The 21329-nt window shown below is 29.4% G+C and overlaps 1 protein-coding gene across 1 annotated transcript in view; it reads left to right on the top strand.

The window, feature by feature from the left end:
* LOC123007012 (pituitary homeobox homolog Ptx1) overlaps positions 1–21329 on the top strand; it is a 49355-nt gene that overhangs the window by 7305 nt on the left and 20721 nt on the right. Inside the window, 2 exon segments of the mRNA XM_044402013.1 lie at positions 15385–15507; positions 19673–19908. Of these exon segments, the coding sequence (XP_044257948.1) occupies positions 15385–15507; positions 19673–19908 (359 nt within the window).

The raw sequence follows: 21329 nt of genomic DNA, 5'->3' as shown, positions 1-21329 counted from the left end.
CAAAAAAAAATAAGTATCAATATTTTAAAGAGTTATTTATTCTATTTTAAACTTGATTTTATGTAAAACAACAATTGAAATAAACCATTGTTTATATGTGAAAAGAAGTTTTAATTCCACGTGTGCCTTTACCGCGAGTGGTTTAATTCTTTGAGCATAAAGCGAAATTAAAATTTACTTCAGAATTAAACTAATTCGAATTAAGTTGCCATTTATTTTGCATTGACAAAGGTCAAGTTAAATGAAAATGTAATGTTTTTTAATGAAAAATTTAACAAACCATTTCTTGAAGAAAATTATGCATTAATTAAACATTGACGAAAAAACAAATCATTATTTAATAATTTTGTTTAACTATTTTTCAAAATAAAATTATTTTATAAATCAATTAAAATACAAAGTGATCCACAATGACTGAATATGTTGGCAATCCTGACAGTTTATCAAAAAAATGTATTACATTAATAATAATGTGTTTTCTTTGTAAATTGTAAATTTCGTCTTATTAATGCATAATTTTCATTAAGAAATGTTTTTTGTTAAATTGTGTATTTATAAAACTAAACATTTTTATTTAATTTAAAAGTATTACAATTATTAAAAAATAAATTTTGTAGCAAAACTAAAATATTTGAAATAATTTTACCGTTTTTTCTTGGTTTAATTAAATAAATAATTTTGATTTGTTTTCAATGACAATTACAAAACTAATAGAAAACTTAGGTCCGGTTTACAGAACGTGTTTATCGCAATTATATTTTAATTCGCGATTAACTTGACGTTTGTCAATGCACAATAAATGGTAACTTAATTCGAATTAGTTTAATTCTGAAGTAAATTTTAATTTCGCTTTATGCTCAAAGAATTTAACCACTCGCGGTAAAGGCACACGTGGAATTAAACCTTCTTCTCGCAAATAAACAATGGTTTAATTCATTTGTTGTTTTACATAAAATCAAGTTTAAAATAGAAAAAGCTTATTTCGTTCAAACATTATGTTAATTAATTTTATTTTGAAAAAACAGTTAAAAAAAATTAAGTGATAATGATTTGTTTTTTCAATGACATTATTAATACATAATTTTCTTTAAGAAATGGTTTGTTAAATTTTTCATTAAAAAAATTTAATATTTCCATTTCATTAATTTGACGTGTGTCAATGCAAAGTAAATGGCAACTTAATTCGAATTAGTTTAATTCTGAATTAAATTTTCATTTCGTTTTTTCCTAAAGGAATTTATCTTGAAACTACGTCCAATCCGATAATTTACGACCCTGCCTGCTTGCGGTTAGAAGGGCCGGCATCCAGCAGGGGCTGGTTTATTGAGGCGTCATTTTCATTTTGTTCGACTGTACATACAAACGATTGCTGGCTGATAGACGTCATAATTTTGCTTCAGAGCACTTTGAAATGCATGTTATTATAAATTATAACTCTGCAATTTTTGATGAAAACTAATAATAGTAATGAAATGACAATAAAAATTTAGTTTTAAAACGTGTGTTTTTTTAATGCAAAAAAGTGCAAAACATCTTGTTTTTATTGTAAAATATTATGTTTTTTTAATGTAAAAAATCCGGTCTTTACTTACAAGATAGACATTTCTCAAAAGTGGATCGATCTATTTGCTTCTTTTTCATTATTTTTTTTTTAAATTAAAACATACCTTTTAATACAGGGTAATTCAGTACTCGCATCCCAGAGAATAATGTCAAGTTCCGGCGGAAATAGCTCATTAAAAAGTGCACCCGAAGAAGTGCTCCCTAAAAGTTGGAAGCACCAACCCATGGGTGGATATCCATCCCATTGTGATGCTACTGAGCGTAGTTCACCTTAAGGATTACCGCCCCTTATTAGCCTCATTATACCTGTTTCTAAAACTGAGCGCAATTCACTCTGCCCCATCATTTTCCTTTCTTGCTCAAATTTATGGATTCTAATTATCGATCAATTTATCAATTACCCACGAGATTAAATTTTATCGAGCTATAAATTTTATGGCCAACAGAAGCGGTGATATTTTTCTATGGTGCTAAGTGCATACTATAAAACACCGACGTACTCGCCAGCAGTTATACAAAGTAGGACTTTTCTGACTCAGTGGTCCGTAAAAGTTGACTTTTTATGCCTCGTGATTTTTTTTAATGGAGAAAAGAACGGTTTGTTGGCGTTGCCGCCGCCGGTGGCAGCAACAAGGCGATCTTGCGCCGTCGTCGTTTGGCGACGGCCGCCTTTATAATTCGCATTAGGTGGCCATTACCTCGATACCCGGATCATCCGGTATTACCGGTAAGCCCGTAGTTAATGAATCAGACACCTTCGCCTCTTCATCTATTACATGTTTACCGATTCGTTACTTTAAAATCAACAAAATCTTTACATTGGAATTTATTATTACAGCAAAATCAAACACGTATCAAAGATAATATCTAATGATATTTAGATAAGTGTTTCACTTACCAGCTCCTACTGTATTAATTAGGCGAGATTACAACTTGGATTAATGGTGATTTTAACCATCAATAAATTGTACTTGTACCTTTTTTACCACCCTTAGGGTAAATTATATAATAGATTTGTGTTTTTGGGTTTGTACTGGTATATAAAGTATGAAAATAAAACAATTTCAAAACACTATTATTAGAATTATTGCGTAGAAATGATATTATGCAAATATCAAAGATTAGTTGTGTTCCAACAACTCTACCATAGCTATAAATCTTATCAGTTTCCAGATAGGTGCTACGAACCTTATCTAAATGCATTTTATCTAAATTTGTTTCGACACTTTTACCAATACTACAACTTAAAAATATTATTATTTTCATTATAATTAAACACAAACATTAACAAGGTGTAGAAATATTTTTTTAATTTTGTAATATCAACAAATATTTTTTAGTTTAAAAACTCATTTTTACATTTTCTCATATATCCAGCTTTTGAGGAATTTTTATTTGTCATAACACATATTTTTAAATTACTGATTAACCAGTTCAATACAAAAAAAGAAGCTCGAAGTACCACCATTATGGTTCTAAAAGTTCAAAAACTTACTTACCACATGTTTCCTTCAGTAAAAACCTTTCAAAAATTAAGTTAAAATTTTAATCACATCATTAACGTATTTCTGCTGATTCAGACAAGTATAACAGTATAATAACAGTTTCACTTAATTTTGAATTAAGAAAATATGTTTGAATCTACATTTTAAGTTTATTAGACTCGAAGTCTTACGTGAGACACCCTGTATAATTTTGTACTCCTATTTTCTAATCTTAAAATCCGCACCCAATTTTTATATTTTTTTTAATCTAGCTTATTAATTTTTTTAAATAAAATCGGAAGAAGAATTGCTTTCTAATTTTTTTTTTGCAAATTTCAAGTAAGGATTGGGTAAAATACAGATAATCTATATTCACAGAAATAATTCTTGCTGATTTCTCTAATTTATTCTTATTTTATTATTATTATGACGTTATTCCTCTCAATTCAATTGAATTCAACCAAAATCAAAATATTTTGATTTTATTTAAAACTGAAACACAGAAATTAAAATATTTGGTATAACCACAGTTTGAAAAAATTGCTGTAAAATTATAATTTTTATTTCAATTCAAACCACGACTGTTTTTTTCTCAGCATGAACTTATAAAAGTAACAAAATAAAAAACACAAACTCTACATACTCATAATCACAATAATAAATTAGTTTAAACATGACGTACAAAAAATATGTAATCGACTGAGATGTGAAAAACGAGGCCTATCTTTATTATTTTCAAATTATTTTTTTTACTTAGTCCCTTTAACATTTAAACCATTTACAACGTTAATGCAGTAAAAAAAAATGTTTCACCAACTCTTAAATATACAGTATGTCCCCGGATTGAGTTTACAAGAGGAAAAATTATTTTATCTTTTATTTTACGTCAAAAGTGCAAAGAAAAAAGCATTTTTTGCTTCACCTGAAACGAGCGAATCTGTAATTAAAACTTTTTTTTTTTAATTTTTCTCTTGAATTTGGACTTAATTTTTTTCTGCTTTTTAAGTCCTATCACATTGGCATTTTATTTACATATTTGACAACTATGTCACTTTCATAATTAATTTATTAATTAAATAATAAAAGTTCTTGTTAAAAATGACAGTTTTTTATCTTAAAGCTGTATCTTTGAGTTGCTATTTATGAAAATTATGTTTTTCACAAACATTTTTGTTATTTAACTTGCGAAAACTTATTTGTTAAAGTGACATCATTGTCAAAAAAATAAAACCGCCAATTTAATGGTATTTAAAAAGCAGAAAAAATTATAAGTCTAAAATCAAGAGAAAAATGAACTTTTTTTATTCTACTGAGTTAGAATAATGAAGTTTTAATTACAGATTCGCTCGTTTCAGGTTAAGTAAAAAATGTTTTTTCTTTATAAAATCAAAGATAAAAAAATTTTTCCTCTTGTAAACCCAATCCGGAGACCTACAGTAGAAATAATAGCGTTTCAGGTCATTTCCAAAAAAAATTTTTTTATTACAGATATTTTTTTAGATCGTCTATAAGTGAACCAAATAGCCTAAAGTAACTCAAATAATCCATAAAGTAGTACTTTATCAGACACATAAATCATTAATTGAAATCGTTCGTAAAGTTGACAAATATTTTATAAACTCCTCATGTTGTTAATGTTTTTGCATAGTTTTTCAAATTTTTACCTAATGTTTTAAGAATTTTAATTTCAGTAAAAATACTCCACATTCATAACACAAAAACAACTTTAGAAATAAGTGCAATAACTATTTTAGCAAAGTATATATCGCAAACCTGCGATTTTTATTTCAATATTTATTTTATTTCAATTTAAACCACAATTTTCTCATAGTATGAACAAAAATATAAAACACACACTTTACATACTCAACATAAAAAAATGCTCAGGTAAAAATGTACATTTGATTGGAATCTAGAACTTCGAATGTAAATACGTACAAAAAAAATAACAAAATAAAAATATAAAAGTTACACGTGTCTCGCCAATCGAAATAATAAAATTTTCCTGATCTAAGTTTTATTTATCTTTATCTATGATGATAAGCCCAACCCCATGTTCCAATTCTTGGTCCTTTTCTGAGAACCCCCCCCCCCACGCACTGCCACCCTCGACCAAATTAGTAATTACCTCTAAGGGAATATAAACCGAGGTTACAAAAGACATCGTTTGCCTCCTTGTTAGACCCCTTTTGCACAATCCCATGTTCCACCTTCCCTTTTTCTCGCAGGACGAAAAGAGATGCTAAACTAACACGGCGTTCGCCCTGAGCAACCCTTGCTTTATCGCGGGATGGTAATACCATTCCAAATTCACTCGCATATGGCCGGGTTAGCCAGGATAATCCTTACTTCCTTATCCCTGGAGAGGTCCTTTTGTAGTCACAAGTAAACTCGTTTTTAATGGAACTAAGCTAAGTAATTTATTTGTTTGGCCACATTCGAATGCGATAACAGCCTTCGGGCACAATAAAAATTCAACTTTGTTAATAGGGGATTAATTCGTGCAGCTTCCCTGGAAGTCAGGTTCACCCCTTTTGATTGTTCTATTCAAAAGTATCGACAGATGTGACTTATTTAACAGGAAACAGGAAGGGTTGACCCCTGGAACTATTTCCCTAGATTCTAGGGAAAATTAATGATTTGCTTTGTTGGCAAACAATTTCTTTAAACACAGAGACAAATTTGACGCCAAACTGTAATAAAACCGTAATCTTTATTATGTACTTTCGTTATTTATCAATAAAAAGGCAGACGTTGCTAATTTAGAGCAATAAAAGATTTAGACACATGTTTTAGATGGAGCGTGACATTGAGTCAGGATACGCCTCATCTGCGAAACTTGATACTTTTTCTTAAGACTGTATTAATTGGGCATAGCCATATTTTTGCATAATAAATTACAATGTGAGATAAATTTGGGTTCAGTAATCCCACAGGACGAGGAAATATCTTGTTACAAGTGTTTTATATATGATGACACAAACAGATAAAGGGCGCTGCAGATATCCAATAAATTTGAAAACTCTAACACGTTTTATTATTATCGTGGTTTAAATTTTTTCCACAAAATTTTAGCTTTTCTATATATAACATCCGTTTTTCTGGTTTGTGTTTGAAACACAAGAAACTGTATATTAAAATTAATTAAAATATGAAATATGTTGGTGATGTAGTGAACGTAGTGAGGCAAATAATTCAGCAAAACTCACTTTTACTCCGAATCACATATACTATTTTAGCCGCTAACGTATTCAGATTGTAAGTAAAGACCACCACAATAACTAGCAAGTAAATGAAGAAAACAATCATGACGCTTTGCAAGTAGTGAAATTATAACAACGCTTATAAACAAACATCAGGCGTCAGTATCGGAATTTGTGTTGAGATTTTCGAAAGTGTTGATTAATTTAACTAGTGCAGTTAGTAGTGCAAAATTTTGAATGTACTTCTCCAGAAATTGCTGAAGCAGCAAAAAAACAGCATTGATAAATGTCATAGTAAAAAAAAAGTATAAAAGTGGTTATTTTTGTGACGTTTGCGAATAAAATAAGTTAGTAACAAATTAATACCAAAATTTTGTTTTTGCTGAGCAGCAAAGTTAAAAATTCTCGCCTCTTGCTTTATTAACCCTTTTGTCTAATTTTAACGTTGGTTTTTAAATGCATTCACTTAATGTGAACCCAAAACTAAAGCGTCCAATGCTGAAAATTACATTTCCAGTGAAAAAGTTTTGAAAAGGCATTTCTAATATTAATAATTGTTCTGGCTTAATTTTTTTACAAATTTCTAGGTTTTCTAAATAAAACGTTCGTTTTTTCTAATTTGTGTTTCAAATAAAACACTTAAATCATGAAAAACAATAGATAGCTCCTCAATTTTCTACTTTTTGAGCAACAAAATAGTTAAAAATTCTCGCTTCTTGCTTTATTAACCCACTTAATTTAAACACAAAATCAAAGCCTCCGATGCTGAAAATTACATGTACAGTGGAAAACTTTTGAAAAGACATTTCTAATATTAATAATTGTCCTGGTTTAAATTTTTTTCACAAATTTCTAGATTTTCTAAATAAAACGTCCGTTTTTTTAATTGGCATTTCAAACACATCAATCTTTTAAAGTCAAGAAAAAAAAAATCTGAGAAAAAATAAAACACTTAAATCATGAAAAACAATAGATAGCCCCTCAATTTTTTACCTTTTGAGCAACAAAATAGTTAAAAATTCTCGCTTCTTGCTTTATTAACCCTTTTTTCTAATTTTAACGTTGTTTTTCAAATTCATTCACTTAATTTGAAGACAAAATCAAAGCCTCCAATGCTGAAAATTACATTTCCAGTGGAAAAGTTTTGAAAAGACATTTCTAATATTAATAATTGTCCTGGTTCAAATTTTTTTCACAAACTAAATGAAACGCCCGTTTTTCCTAATTTGTGTTTCAAACACATCAATCTTTTAAACCAAGAAAAAAATTAAAAATTCCGAGAAAAAAATAAATCACTTAAATCATGAAAAACAATAGATAGCCTACTTTTTGAGCAACAAAGTAGTTAAAAATTCTCACTTCTTGCTTTATTAACCTTTTTTTTTTAATTTTGAAGTTGTTTTTAATGCATTCACTTAATGTGAACACAAAATCAAAACTTCCAATGTTGAAAATTACATTTCCGGTGAAAAAGGTTTGAAAAGACATTTCTAAATTAATAATTGCCTTGGATTAAATTTTTTTCACAAATTTCTAGATTTTCTAAATAAAACCTCCGTTTTTTCTAATTGGCATTTCAAACACAAAATTCACGGGTTTTCTACTTTTTGAGCAACAAAATAGTTAAAAAATTGTCGCTTTTTGCTTTACTAACACTTTTTTTCCAGTCTCAAATATTTTTGTTCAAAAAAAATTTTATAAAATTTTTTGTCACATTTCAGAAATTTTTTTAAAAAGTATAGCTTAAATAATAATGGTAAAACCATCAGCAAGTAAATTTTCATGGTAATTCCTGTGTGTAAGAGTTATTTTAAAATTAAAACAGTTTTTGGGTTTCAATAACTTTATTAACAAACCTAGGTGAAAGAAAATAGATTTTCAGAATAATTTAATCTTGTTTAAAATGTCAGTTTTTTAAATTGTTACTGCAATGAATAAAAGAGTAGAAAACTAGTGCATAGTCCTCTTTGTTAAACCAATAATTTTTATTGGTTTAAATAAAGGTGAGTTTCTGCGTAGGGGAAAGGCCTCAAAAGTCACCATCCCGATTCCATTTACCCACTGAAAGTTGCAAGATGACAATGTTTTGAAGGCATGACAAGAAATTTGCCAAGCATTAATTCCTCTTAGATTGAGCTTACAAGTGTAATACTTTGGATTAAAGGGATCATTAAAATTATGCTTGGGAATTATGGTATAAAACTTGATAGCGCATCGAAGATTATCCAGGATCAGAGTGTTTTAAGAAAGCGCGCTTTTGATTTATTTTTCTTTTTTTGCATTTTAATCAAAACGTATTTTTCCTGAAAAATTTCAAATCGATAAATGAAGAAGTGCATGAGAATTTGAACAAGTGTCGATGTGCTCGTGTGCGGTTATGACAAGGGTCCCCACCTCGCGGTAGATTAGCGAATTATTCCAACTCGCTGGCGCTATTATAACCGCCTTCCCCTAACTACAGACAAACGCATCATTCGTCATCGGTTTTCAGGCCTGAAATACGAGCAAAACTTGATTGATCGACAACACTTATAAAAGAGCCATCAGAGTATTGAATGTTTTGTGTGTAACACGCATGAATTAGCTGCCAAAAGGACCCTCACTTATCATCAATATAGCATTGGAAATTAATACCCATTGTCTAGAGTCATGGGGCAAGGTAATGGCCCATGCAGATGCAAAACACTTGACTAAACCAGAGCCTCCTTATTAAATAAATTTTTTTTTTCTTTTATACCTACAGGGTGCGTCACAACTCGCGCCCTAAAGAAAAATGGTAAAATACCAGGAACATAAAAGAAATGTTAAAAAAATTATATCTATAAAAATATTGAAGAAGAAATCTATATTAATAAAACATCACGTTTAATATTTTTTTGAAAAAATTGTCATATCTGATTTTCTTTAAAAACTCATTTTTTAAACTGAAATTTTTACAAAAATACCTACCGGATTCGAAAATGTTTTGTGGAAGTTATAGGGGGCTCGTGTAGATCTCATACTATTGAATTCACATTCAACTTGCAGAGGCAGATTGGAATTATTTTTGAAACCTAACGTCCGATAAAATTTTGGAGATTTAAAAAACAATTTACTCGCTGTAACCAATTTTTCTACTGTAAATAATAAATAATCTCAATTTTCATTTTTTTTTAGAGATTTTTGCCTTTTCGATACAAAATACAGGCTGCGTCAGAACTCGTGCCCCAGAGAAAAATGCCATATAAAGTGAGATACCAGGAATATTAAAAAATGTTAAAAAAATTCTATCTACAATTTCGAAGTTATGAGAGTTTAAATTTTGCACATTGACTCTATTTATTTCTAATGAAAAAAAAATTTTCAAGTTTTTTTGCTACAGGCTATTAGAAGAGGAAATAAGGAAGCTGTATCCTAAATTGTAACTCTGTTTAATGTTATTTTTTGTAGTTATTTCCTAAATAATTATAAAAAAACATTTATAAAATCATCAGTATCATTAAATAGACATAAAAATGTCAAATGTCAATAAAATGTCAACATTTTTTGACAGATTTTTTTCCATGTTCTTGATATCTTATCTTACTTGAAATTTTTCTTTGAGACGCGAGTTCTGACACACTCTATTTGTCATTTTCACATTTTTTTTTGGTGTTGTTATAGATTTTTAAGGACTAAACAGTCCTAAACGACACTTTACGACTCACCATCTATCTGTTTCAGCTCAGATAGTGCACAAAAAACTACTGTTCCAAAAGTCTGGAAACGATGTTATTCTGGCGAAACTATCAAATTTTTTTTCAAATAAATTTATAGGTGAGCAATGGCTATAAAAATGTTATTCAAAAAATTTTTTGAATATTAATTATTCGTTTATACAGAGTGGTTATAAATGATTTTCATCTAGCCAGCTTTGGAATTTTTTTGCATGTAACGTTATTTGTGCCGCTCTACTTTTTTGAAAGCTCTAGTTCTGTCATTAGTGTCACTTATTAATTAATAATAAATGGTTGTTAATTAAACTTTTATTTTTTTCTACTAATTTCCAATAATAATTGATAATGATGTATACTTTGGAAGAAAACAAGTTTATAATTGAAGTCTATTTTCGAAGTGGACGCTTAGTAAACGGCGATTTTTTAATTTTGAGTTAAAACAGGTAGGTACCCCTATTTTCGTAAAGCGGCATTTTTTATTTTACATGGAAAATTCACAGCTGGCTAGATGAAAATCATTTATAACCACTCTGTACTTACGAGATAAACATAGTAACTTTTTTTTATAATGGAAACCTACGACAATTTTTTTTAGACGAGTTTGTTACAAGAATTGTTGCTGTGCAATTTGTTTTTGTAGACCTCACACTTTTTTGTTAAAAAAATGTTTGACTTACAAGAATTCAAGATTTTTTTGGAGTAAACTACCAGTTTTTTTTGGAAATAAAATAATAAATGTTTAAAGGTTGTAAAGGAGCGATGCCAAAAAAATTTTTGTTTTAATTAATTGTTTAAACTTTTGAGATTATGATACTAATATTTTTTTTCTTAAATAAAAACGGTTTTTTATTTATTGTTTTACAAAGATATGCGATACACGCAATTTGTTAAAAACACCAATGACACAAAAATTAATAATTACACCTTACACATTTTGTGATTCCTTTTTGAACACATCACTCACAGATAATAAACAACTTTCTTTTACTTCAATAATGAACTACTATTTTTATATTTGTTCTTTCGAGTTCTTTGATGTATTTTATTGTATCAGACTTTTAAAACCTAAATATTAAAAGAATCTTGTAAATTTTTCTGTTATTTGGCAATTTTTTTCATGGAACATTATAAAAAATTTCCCGACCGTCCCGCCGTCTCTTCTGTTTTTTTCCCGGGATTGTTAAACACTCACACGCGGGTTTTTAAAACACTAATAACGTCACGTTTTAGAGACGGCGACGGCACACCTGACACCGTTCCTGGGGTTGATTGCAGTAGGAATAGGGATGGCGGAGACAAGGGGGTTGATTCCCGCCGTCAGTCTCGCGACACGTCCACTAAGCCCTTAATCTGGCCTTCCTTTCGGATTTTAGGAAGTCATTTATCAGTCACATATTAGACCGCCAGGTGGCACGCCCATAAACTAACACTTCTGAAGCGGGATCTCGGGATTATAACAAGATTACCGTTGTTTACCGTACACTTTGTGACAATTCCATACAAAATATACAAGATTATTTTATCGGAAAATTAACTACCATTACCGGGGGTTATTTATACGGTAAATTCGGGAGAGATGGACCAGTGGGAGAAAATTTTTAAATTTGTATAGTTTCGCATTTATTTCCCTCTTCTCTATCTTACTACTATTTTGTATCTATACCATTATATACAGGGTGAATATAAAGTATGGAACCAAGCGGTTTTATTTTTAATCATTTGCCTCCAGAAAATAATAATTAATATACATTAAAGATATATAAAAAATGTGATCGTATTTTTACAACGAAATTTTGTTTTGTTTTTGAGTTATGCGATTTTTTTTTGTTAAAATTGCAATTTATGTGAAAAAATTTTTTTGAAAAAATTAAATATAAAGCAGATAGTTGTAATCCCTAGAGTATAGCTTTTATGAGAAAAATGATTTTATAGTGGGTTGTCATTTAAAAAAATATTTTTTTTTTGTAGAACTCAAAAACAAAAGGAAATTTCGAAAATTTTTATTCTTGTTAAATCACATTTTTATAGTCATTCATCAATTAGTTTTTTCAAAAAATAAATAGTTTAAGGAAAAAACGTTTGGTGCCATAGTTTTTATTCACCTGGTATGTGTTTTTTACTTGATTATTTTTATGTTCATGCTATGAGAAAAAATATTCTCGGTTTGAATTGAAATAAAGCGATTTTACAGCAGGTTTTTCAAAATGTGGTCCATCTCTCCCGGCCTTACCCTACTAAGTCTGGCAAATACAGGGTGTCCCAGCGAGTTGAAAAAGTCTATTAATGACCTTTAAATGGTAAAATTTAAAAAAATATGTAGGACATTGGTGGATTCTAATCTAGTGCATCACTTAAAATTGTTTTTAACCATACCAAAAATAAGTTAGGCTACAAACTTGTGTTTTTTTAAATGACACACCGTATGTTTTTAACTTTTATTAGTCGATTTCGCTTAGTTTTAGAAATAAGACGTTTTTTTGACGAAAACATACACTTTTTAAAAATTTATTACACAAAAACTAAGAAAGTTAGAACAAATTTTTTCTTACGTTTGCAAAGAAGAAAGTACAGAATCTAAAGCTGTAGCAATTTTTTAGTGTTTTCCATTTGTAAAGATTAATAAATTAAAAATTAAAAACTTTAAAAATTTTAATGGAACACCTATTTTTTATTTTTGCATCTAATAGATTGATAAATTGTCTATCTAAAAAAATAAATTTCTAATGTCTTCAATTAATAAATGAAAATATATTTAACATTCAATATTAATTGTAGCAACAATTCCTATCAATATCTGAGCATTGTTGATACTATGGCAAACATAGTAATTCCACCACCCCTTGATTTATCCAGAGATTGTAAAAGTCGTTATAAATACTGAAATTCGAATTATTTTATTGTAAAAATAAAGAATAATGAATTCAGTTTAACATAAATGTGATTATTAAGTGATATTTCTTCCATCTTTTGTGCAACTGTGCACTTTTTGGCTACTGAAACAATAGTAATAATTTTTTTAATGTTTAACGTTAAATATCTTTTTAGTTATTGATTATAAACACTTAAAAGTAAATGATTTTAGAAAGACAATTTAATAATCTTTTAAATGCAAAAACAATAAATAGGGTGTTCCATTAAATTTTTTTAAGTTATCGAACTTTTAACAAACGCCTTCATTTTTTTATCTTTGCAAGTGCAACACACTAAAAAAATGTTACAACCTTATAGCTTGTACCTTCTTCTTTGCGGTAGTAAAAAATATTTCTAAATGTTTTAGTTTTTGTGTAATAAATTTTTAAAAAGTGCATGTTTTCGTCAAAAAAACCGTCTTATTTTTAAAATTAAGCAAAATCAACGAATAAAAAAAGTTTAGCTTAAAAACATTGTCATAAAAATCTACATCCAAAAACGCTAAGAAACATATGGTGTTTCACTTAAAAGAACACAAGTTTGTATTGTAACTATTTTTGAGACACGCTGTATAGTTGAAAATAATTTCAGGCGATGGACTAGATTAGTGTCTAACAATGTCTTATATAGTTTTTTTAAATTTTACCATTTAAAGGTCAGTAATGGACTTTTTCAACTCGCTGGGACACCCTGTATGAAAAAATTTAGTAGAGAGAGTTGCCAATTGTTTTACCGAAACTAATTTGTTTTAATATCTGTTTCTGCGCTCGTTTTAAAGTTCATTTAGCTAGAAAAATACAATTACTTTTTTACAGTTATACGGAAAACAAGTCGTGTGCGTCTCGTGATAATTTTATTTATTTAAATTTTTATAATAATATATTTACACTCTGCACACGACTACGAGTATTGTTCAGATTATTTGCTTCACGTAAATTTTGTGAAATACTTTGTCTTCAAATACTAGATGTTTGTTCTTTTAACTAAACATTGTAAAGGTACAGAAACGTCTACATACCAAATATTGTTATTTGAATAATTCACTTAACAACCTAATTTTTGTCAGCTCGTTTCTTCTATTTGTTCAGTTTATTGCCATGTAGCCACACTTAATTTAAACAATAACGAGATAATTGTGAGACATTTGTGTCAAATATTGTCACGAAAAAATCATATATTTAAAATTTTTACACACTAATCCTCTATCTCGACAAAAATGCTTGGTGAATGACGGAAAAAAAGCCAAAATAAAAATTTTGGAAAAAATTATTTATGTATCAAAACACTAAAGTTTTAAATCGCAAATTTTGACAAAATTTGCAACCCACAAAACTAGTATAATGACTACTTTACTGACAATTTTATGTAACTTTAGTGAGTTTTATGTTAATTTGTTTACCTTCAAAATTCTACTTATGCTAAAATTATTACACTACAAACACTGATTGTTTTACCTTTTTTCCCAAAAACACAGTTTTTTCTTGTCCAAAAAAAGCAATTATTTTGGTAGAAAAATAACTGGCCAAGACCTGTTGACTGTTTGGACTGAACTCAACACTTCTTACTCGCTACTTTTCTTATTCCTTTATTTATTCAATTGCATACTCAGACAAAATTTGACTTTAACATTTATTACATATTTAAGAAAACACACGTAAGTGTATAAATATTTACGCTTTGGCGACATTACTTTCAACAAACTATTTATAAGGCGCCTAGATAAAACAATATGCACCAAATTTTTGTTGTAACACTTTGCAAGAGAATGGATTTAGGCCATTGATTGATAAAAGTAAACTGTTTGCTCATTACTGATGAACCAAACACCACTATTTACTTATAGAATCCAAGCTATATGTAAGGATTAACGCATGATTAACTCTTGATTGTTTTGGCTTACTATTAACGCCACTTTACATACACTTTATCACTAGATTTCTACAATTAAGTTAATAATTTACGTGAAAATAGCACACTCACAAAGTGTTGTTGATTAAGACGTTTATAAATCGATTAACGTGACATATCTCTGAAATTAGAGTGGAATTCGAGCAAAATAAAAAAATGTGTCGAAAATTGTGGTTATCAGCCAGCTATTTGTGTCTTTGTCGTAAATCAAGCTCGTAAAACCGTCAGTAAACAGAAGGTAGTCGATGTATCTTCCTCCAACATGTGTTAACTTTAGAACATTTAAGAAAAACCCTCGTCTGATGACAGGCTGGTTAACACCAATTAGTGTAGGAGGGGCAGTTGACATGAAATATTCCCAACAAAAATTTCGGTTTTTTACATTTTTCGCAAATGTTTCCGTTGTAGGCGATTTGTAAGTGTCTGTTTCCTTTCTGCTGAAATTAATCGATAAGTTTTGGCTATTTTTAGCTGATATTAGTCATTGTTATCTCAGATATTCTTCTTAAAATATGAGCAATGAGAAAGTGAAAAAAGTCAAAAGCGAGTTTGAGGAATTAAATGATGGGTTTTGGTTTGAGTTCTTGTGCAAACAGCGAGCAACGTGCTATTACATTGCAGTTTGGGCCGAGACCGGAGATTTCCGAGATGCCCATTCCGGAATGTCAGGATCCACCACGATGGACCACCCTCAACTGCCTTTTCCTACCGCCGCTAGGAACAGTCGAACAAGAGACCGGAAAGGTAATTTTTCACTTTATCCAACTTTTTCTCGTCCGATAAATTCCCAGACTTAATAAATATGAAGTTCACATAAAAAGGGGAAATTGCTGTCGAATCGTCTCATTTAACCGCAATGCTTCTATAAACAAAGATTATTTTTGAATCCGGGAGCTTAGTTGTAATTACCCGAAATTTATTAGTGAAACATGTGCTTCGGAGTAAATCAGGTTGCATTATTTTGTAAATAGAAAGTAAGATATCTCACTCGGCCAGCCACAATAAAATTATTTTACGCAAAATCTATTTTTGTTTCCCTCCAAAGCTCGGATAATTTAACTTCTCGTACTTTAGTTCAAAAAATTAAAAGAACAAAAAAATTTTCGAAATTTTTTGGAGATTTTTGAAAGGCTGTAACTCATAGAAAAATGGTCGGATCTAAATTAAAAAAAAACAATTTGAAGCTTTAGGTTTCTGGTTTTGAGATCTTTTGGCAAATATTTTTTCTGTGCTATGGTTATCAGGCAATTCTAAGTAATAGTGCGAGAAAAAAATCTAAAATTTTGTGTTTTTCTTTTTGGTCCATTGACATGGAGATTTATTTTTCACTTAAGTCAATGCATAGATCAAATAGCATGTTTGTTTACTTTTAATATGCTTTTTTTCATATTCTTTTTACATCAATTTGTCGCTGAGATATCTGACTTTAAATGAAAAAGGATCCTTTTGTCTTTGATCATTGATATCTCAGCAACCAATGACCACACAGAGAATATAAAAGTAGTCTCAAAAACTGGAATAAATGTCTTATAAGATCCTCTTATGATTTTTGGAAAATATTTTTTTTATTTTTAACACTGGTTTAAAGAAAAGAGAAAAAAAGTAACTTTTTGCGTTGTAAATCTACTGCGTATTCACTAATATTAATATTTTTAGGAGTTTTTACAGCTTAATATACTCTGCATAGCAATGTAAACTTTTAAATCGATCCATCAACCCGTTTTTGTTTATTTTTTTTTTATTTTTTGAAGTTAACTAATGCAAACTTGTAAAAGAAAGTTGAAAAAAAATGTTTTCTTTCATTTTGATAAAGATAAAGCAATGTTCAGAAACAATATGTGCAATTGTTTTTTTAATTCTTTTGCAAAACTTTGATCAATTGGTCCGTGAAAACGGTTTCATAGATCGATTTAAAAATTAGCAATATTAGTAAATACGCGGTAGATTTACTAAAACAACTCAAAAAGTTACTTTTTTCTCTTTTCTTTAAATCAATGTTGAGAGGGAATTTTTTTTTCCAAAAAATCAAAAAACATCTAGTTTTTGACACTACCTTTATATTCTCTGTGTGCTAAGATATCGATAATGAAAGACAAAAGGATCCTTTGTCATTTAAAGTCAGATATCTAAGAAAAAAATTGAGGTAAAGAGAATATGAAGAAAGCATATAAAAGGTAAACAAAAATTCTATCCGGCCTATGCATTAACTTAACTAAAAAAAAATCCCCACGTCCGTGGACCAAAAACAAAAACAAGAAATTTTTACTTATAATTGCGTGATAAACGTAGCACAGAAAAAATATTTGCCAAAAAATCTCAAAACTAGAACATAAAGCTTCAAAAGGGTTTTTTCAAAATCTAGATACGACCATTTTAAAAATGTAGGAAAATTTTTCGAAATTTTTTGGTGAATTTGAAAGCCTGTAACTCATCAAAAAATGGTCGTATCTAGATTAAAAAAAAACATTTTGAAGCTTTAAGCTTCTAGTTTTGAGATCTTTTGGCAAATATTTTTTCTGTGCTACGGTTATCAGGCAAATCTAAGTAATAGTGCGAGAAAAAAAATCTAAACTTTTATGTTTTTGTTTTTGGTCCATTGACGTGGAGATTTTTTTTAGTTAAGTCAATGCATAGGCCGAATAGCATGTTTGTTTACTTTTAATATGCTTTTTTCATATTTTCTTTACATCAATTTGTCGCTGAGATATCTGACTTTAAATGAAAAAGGATCCTCTTGTCTTTGATCATTGATATCTCAGCAACCAATGACCACACAGAGAATATAAGAGTAGTCTCAAAAACTGGATTAAATGTCTTATGAGATCATTGTATGATTTTTTGGAAAAATTTTTTTTTCACTCTCTACATTGATTTAAAGAAAAGAGAGTGACTTTTTGTAAGTCCACCGCGTATTCACTAATAATAATGAGGAGACTAATGTTTTTAGGTGTTTTTACAGCTTTGACGTGTTCTACAGCTCTGTAAACTTTTAAATCAGCGTTTTTTCAGACCAATTGATCAAAGTTGTACAAAAGAATTAAAGGAACAACTGTATAAATTGTGTCTGAACATCGTCTAATCTTCGTCAATATGAGAAAAACAATTTTTGTTTAAATTTTTTTATTTTTTTCAAATAACTAATGCAAAATTGTAAAAAAAAGTCGAAAAAATAATGTTTTTTTTCATTTTGATGAAGATTAAGCAATGTTCAGAAACATGATGTGCAATTGTTTCTTTAATTCTTTTGCAAAACTTTGATTAAATGGTCCGAGGAAATGGTTTCATGGATCGATTTAAAAATTAGCAGTGCTATGGGGGATACTTTGAGCTGTAAAAACTCCTAAAAACATAGTCTCAACATCAATATTAGTAAATACGCAGAAGATTTACTAAAACAACTCAAAAAGTGACTTTTTTCTCTTTTCTTTAAATCAATGTTGAGAGTGAAAAAATTTTTTTTCCAGAGAATCATAAAAAAAACTTATAAGAGACATTTATTCCAGTTTTTGACACTACCTTTATATTCTCTGTGTGGTCATTAGGTGCTAAGATATCGATGATGATATACAAAAGTAGCCTTTTTCATTTAAAGTCAGATATCTCAGCAAAAATTGATGTAAAGAAAATATGAAAAAAGCATATTAAAGGTAAATAAAAATGCTATCCGGGGTAGGCATTAATTTAATTTTTAAAAAATCCACACGTCTGTGGACCAAAAACAAAAACAAAAAAAAAAGATTTTTTCTTGCCCTATTACTTAGAATTGCGTGATAACCGTGGCACAGAAAAAATATTTGTCAAAAAATCTCAAAACTAGAAACATAAACCTTCAAAAGGGTTTTTTCAAAATCTAGATACGACCATTTTAAAAATCACTAGGAAATTTTTTGTTCCTTTAGTTTTTTGAAGTACAATTTAACCCACTAGCAGTTTGGATGATCATTTTGCTTGAAAAAAGGCTTTTTATCACTACTTCAGCAATTCGTGTTATCAGAAAAACAATATCAGCCATCAGATATCTTTATTAACTTAATTTCAAAACCGCTGAATCGGTCAGTCATTTATCTTGATTACGATGTGGGGCTGATATTTGATGAAATGACTGGTCGATTGTAGAATATTTGACAGGTGAAGATGTCGGCAAACGCCAATCGCAAAGCTGTCAATTTGAAAATGATTGATAGAGGCGGTGCGAACTCAAAGAAAGTGTATTTTTTCCTATCTGTAGTCACATTTTCATCTTATCTCATTGACGTACAAACCAAACAATTTGAACACTAGATATTCTGTTTTGGAGTCCATAACGTTTGCCACCATATTTGCAAGAGAAATCTGATAAAAATTGAATTAAATGTGACGCTGCACGAAAAGAAGCAAAAATAATTGCAAAATCTTTCGATCAGGTTTTCTGGCACTTTCCGAGGCTTAGCGGCTGAATTTTTAATCAGCTTCTCAAACAGGAACCGTTTTAGATAGCTGTATTACGCGCCGGATATTTTTCCCTTTATTTTTAAAGTTGAGCCCTTCAATTTTTACGTTTATTCAAGCTAAGTAAGAAGGGATTACGCTTTATTTTATGAGTTACAGATCACGTATTTTATAAATTGTAATTACTGATCTGGCTTAAAAAAGGTTGGAAATTCATTAAACGGGAATCAAGTGCCAGTCCGATTAAAATTTAAAACACCACTAGATACCGACGCTCAATTTTAAATTGAAATTATTTCCATTTTTCTCAAGATTTTGAGTTGACAGTTTTACTTTTCAATTAGTTCCACTTTAATCCTCGGTAATTATTTAAAGCACATCCCGAAATAGCTAAGCTTGTCTTTCCTCTGCGAGGATTAAGTTAATGCAGGGCATAAAACACAACCAAATGAGCATTTTTGAGGAATTTTGTCTCTTTCAGGTAGCAGATCGTTGTCTGACCCCATCAAGACGGAATCGGGAGTTGGTGTGGATTCGACGGATGGCGACGACGGGAAAAATGACAAGAAAACGAAAAGACAGCGAAGACAAAGAACACACTTCACTAGTCAGCAGCTTCAGGAGCTTGAAGCAACTTTTGCCCGGAATCGGTATCCGGATATGAGTACCAGAGAAGAGATTGCGATGTGGACGAATTTGACGGAAGCGAGAGTGAGGGTAAGTGGAGATTTTGATAAAGAAAACAGATGGTGACCAAGGGATTTGTGGGCACTTGAATGTAAACATGGAACAGAAGTTTGGAATGGGGGGAGGAGGCGAGAGAATGAATCATAAACAAGATGGGTGGTGTGGTTATATGATTAGTGTCTTTGTTTTCTACCTAATACCAAAACAAGAAATAAATTTAATTAGCATTTTAGAAATTTTTTAAATTCTAGAAAAATCAGGTACAAATTTGTCAGTTTCCACTCTGTATATGCGTAAATCGAATTTAAAAGAAATATTTTTAAATGTAGAGTCAAAAATTATAGGTGTTAATGCCAGCTGGCATAATTATAAATTTTTACTCAAACTGTAATGAAAAATGCAAAATCATAATTGTATCTTATACACACTGACCATTTTTTTAGTTCTCATTATCACTATAATGAGATTAAATAAAAATAATGCAAAAAAATGCCTAGTTCAAAAACTAAAAATTTTACAAAAAATTTTATTCTTGAAAAACAGTCACATTTTCATAATATGGAACAATGTTTAATTGTTTTTTATTTTATTTAAATAAGTTTTTTTTGAGTTGCTTCTGGATTTATGTGTAGGTAAGAGAATCCAATTTGGGACACATTATTATTATTTTTCTTTGAGATTTTAAAATTTTCGCATAGGTGTGTTCGATTTTTTTTTAATTTTAGGTTGTTTTGAAAAATAATGCATCAAAAAATCCATTCATTGTCTACTATTACCAAAATTAAGTTTTTAGACTTTGACATAATATCCCTTTTCTTCTTTTTTTACTTTTTTCCTTTTCTTTGAGTTCTACTATTACAGCAATTTCTTTCTTTTAGATAATTTCTTGTAAATATATTTATTTAGGTACTAAAGTTAATCGATTTTTATTAGTAAATGAGTGAAAACATATATCTTTAGTGATGAGGTGTACATTACGTTTTTTCTGAAATCTTAATTCTTTGAACTGTGTAAAAATTTGATAAATACACAAACAACAGTATAACACGCATACTTTACGGACTGTCTTGTCAACTTTAGAGACTATTTCGTTCACTTTACGGACGGTTTAAAAAAAAATAATGGGATTTACACATTAATAAGCAACGTGGCTCTGGTTTTATGACACTGACAAAATAAATTTTGTTCATACAGTTTGTCCAACTTGAGAAAACAAGTTACACCATCTTTTATCCATCTATCTATAATAATAATTCAAGTGATTTTGACTTTTTTTACCTACAATTTTAATCACATACCAGGTGAATAAAAAGTGTGGAACCAAACGTTTTTTGCTTAAACTATTTATTTTTTGAAAAAACTAAAGTACTATAAAAATGTGATGATTTAACAAGAATAAAATTTTTCAAAATTTCCTTTTATTTTTGAGTTCTACAAAAAAAATATTTTTT

Source organism: Tribolium madens, unplaced genomic scaffold (assembly GCF_015345945.1).
Source record: "Tribolium madens isolate multiple individuals breed KSU strain unplaced genomic scaffold, Tmad_KSU_1.1 Scaffold_3;HRSCAF=73;Tcas5.2_LG2, whole genome shotgun sequence".
Lineage (NCBI taxonomy): Eukaryota > Metazoa > Arthropoda > Insecta > Coleoptera > Tenebrionidae > Tribolium > Tribolium madens.
This window is presented reverse-complemented; position numbering and strand designations above follow the sequence as displayed.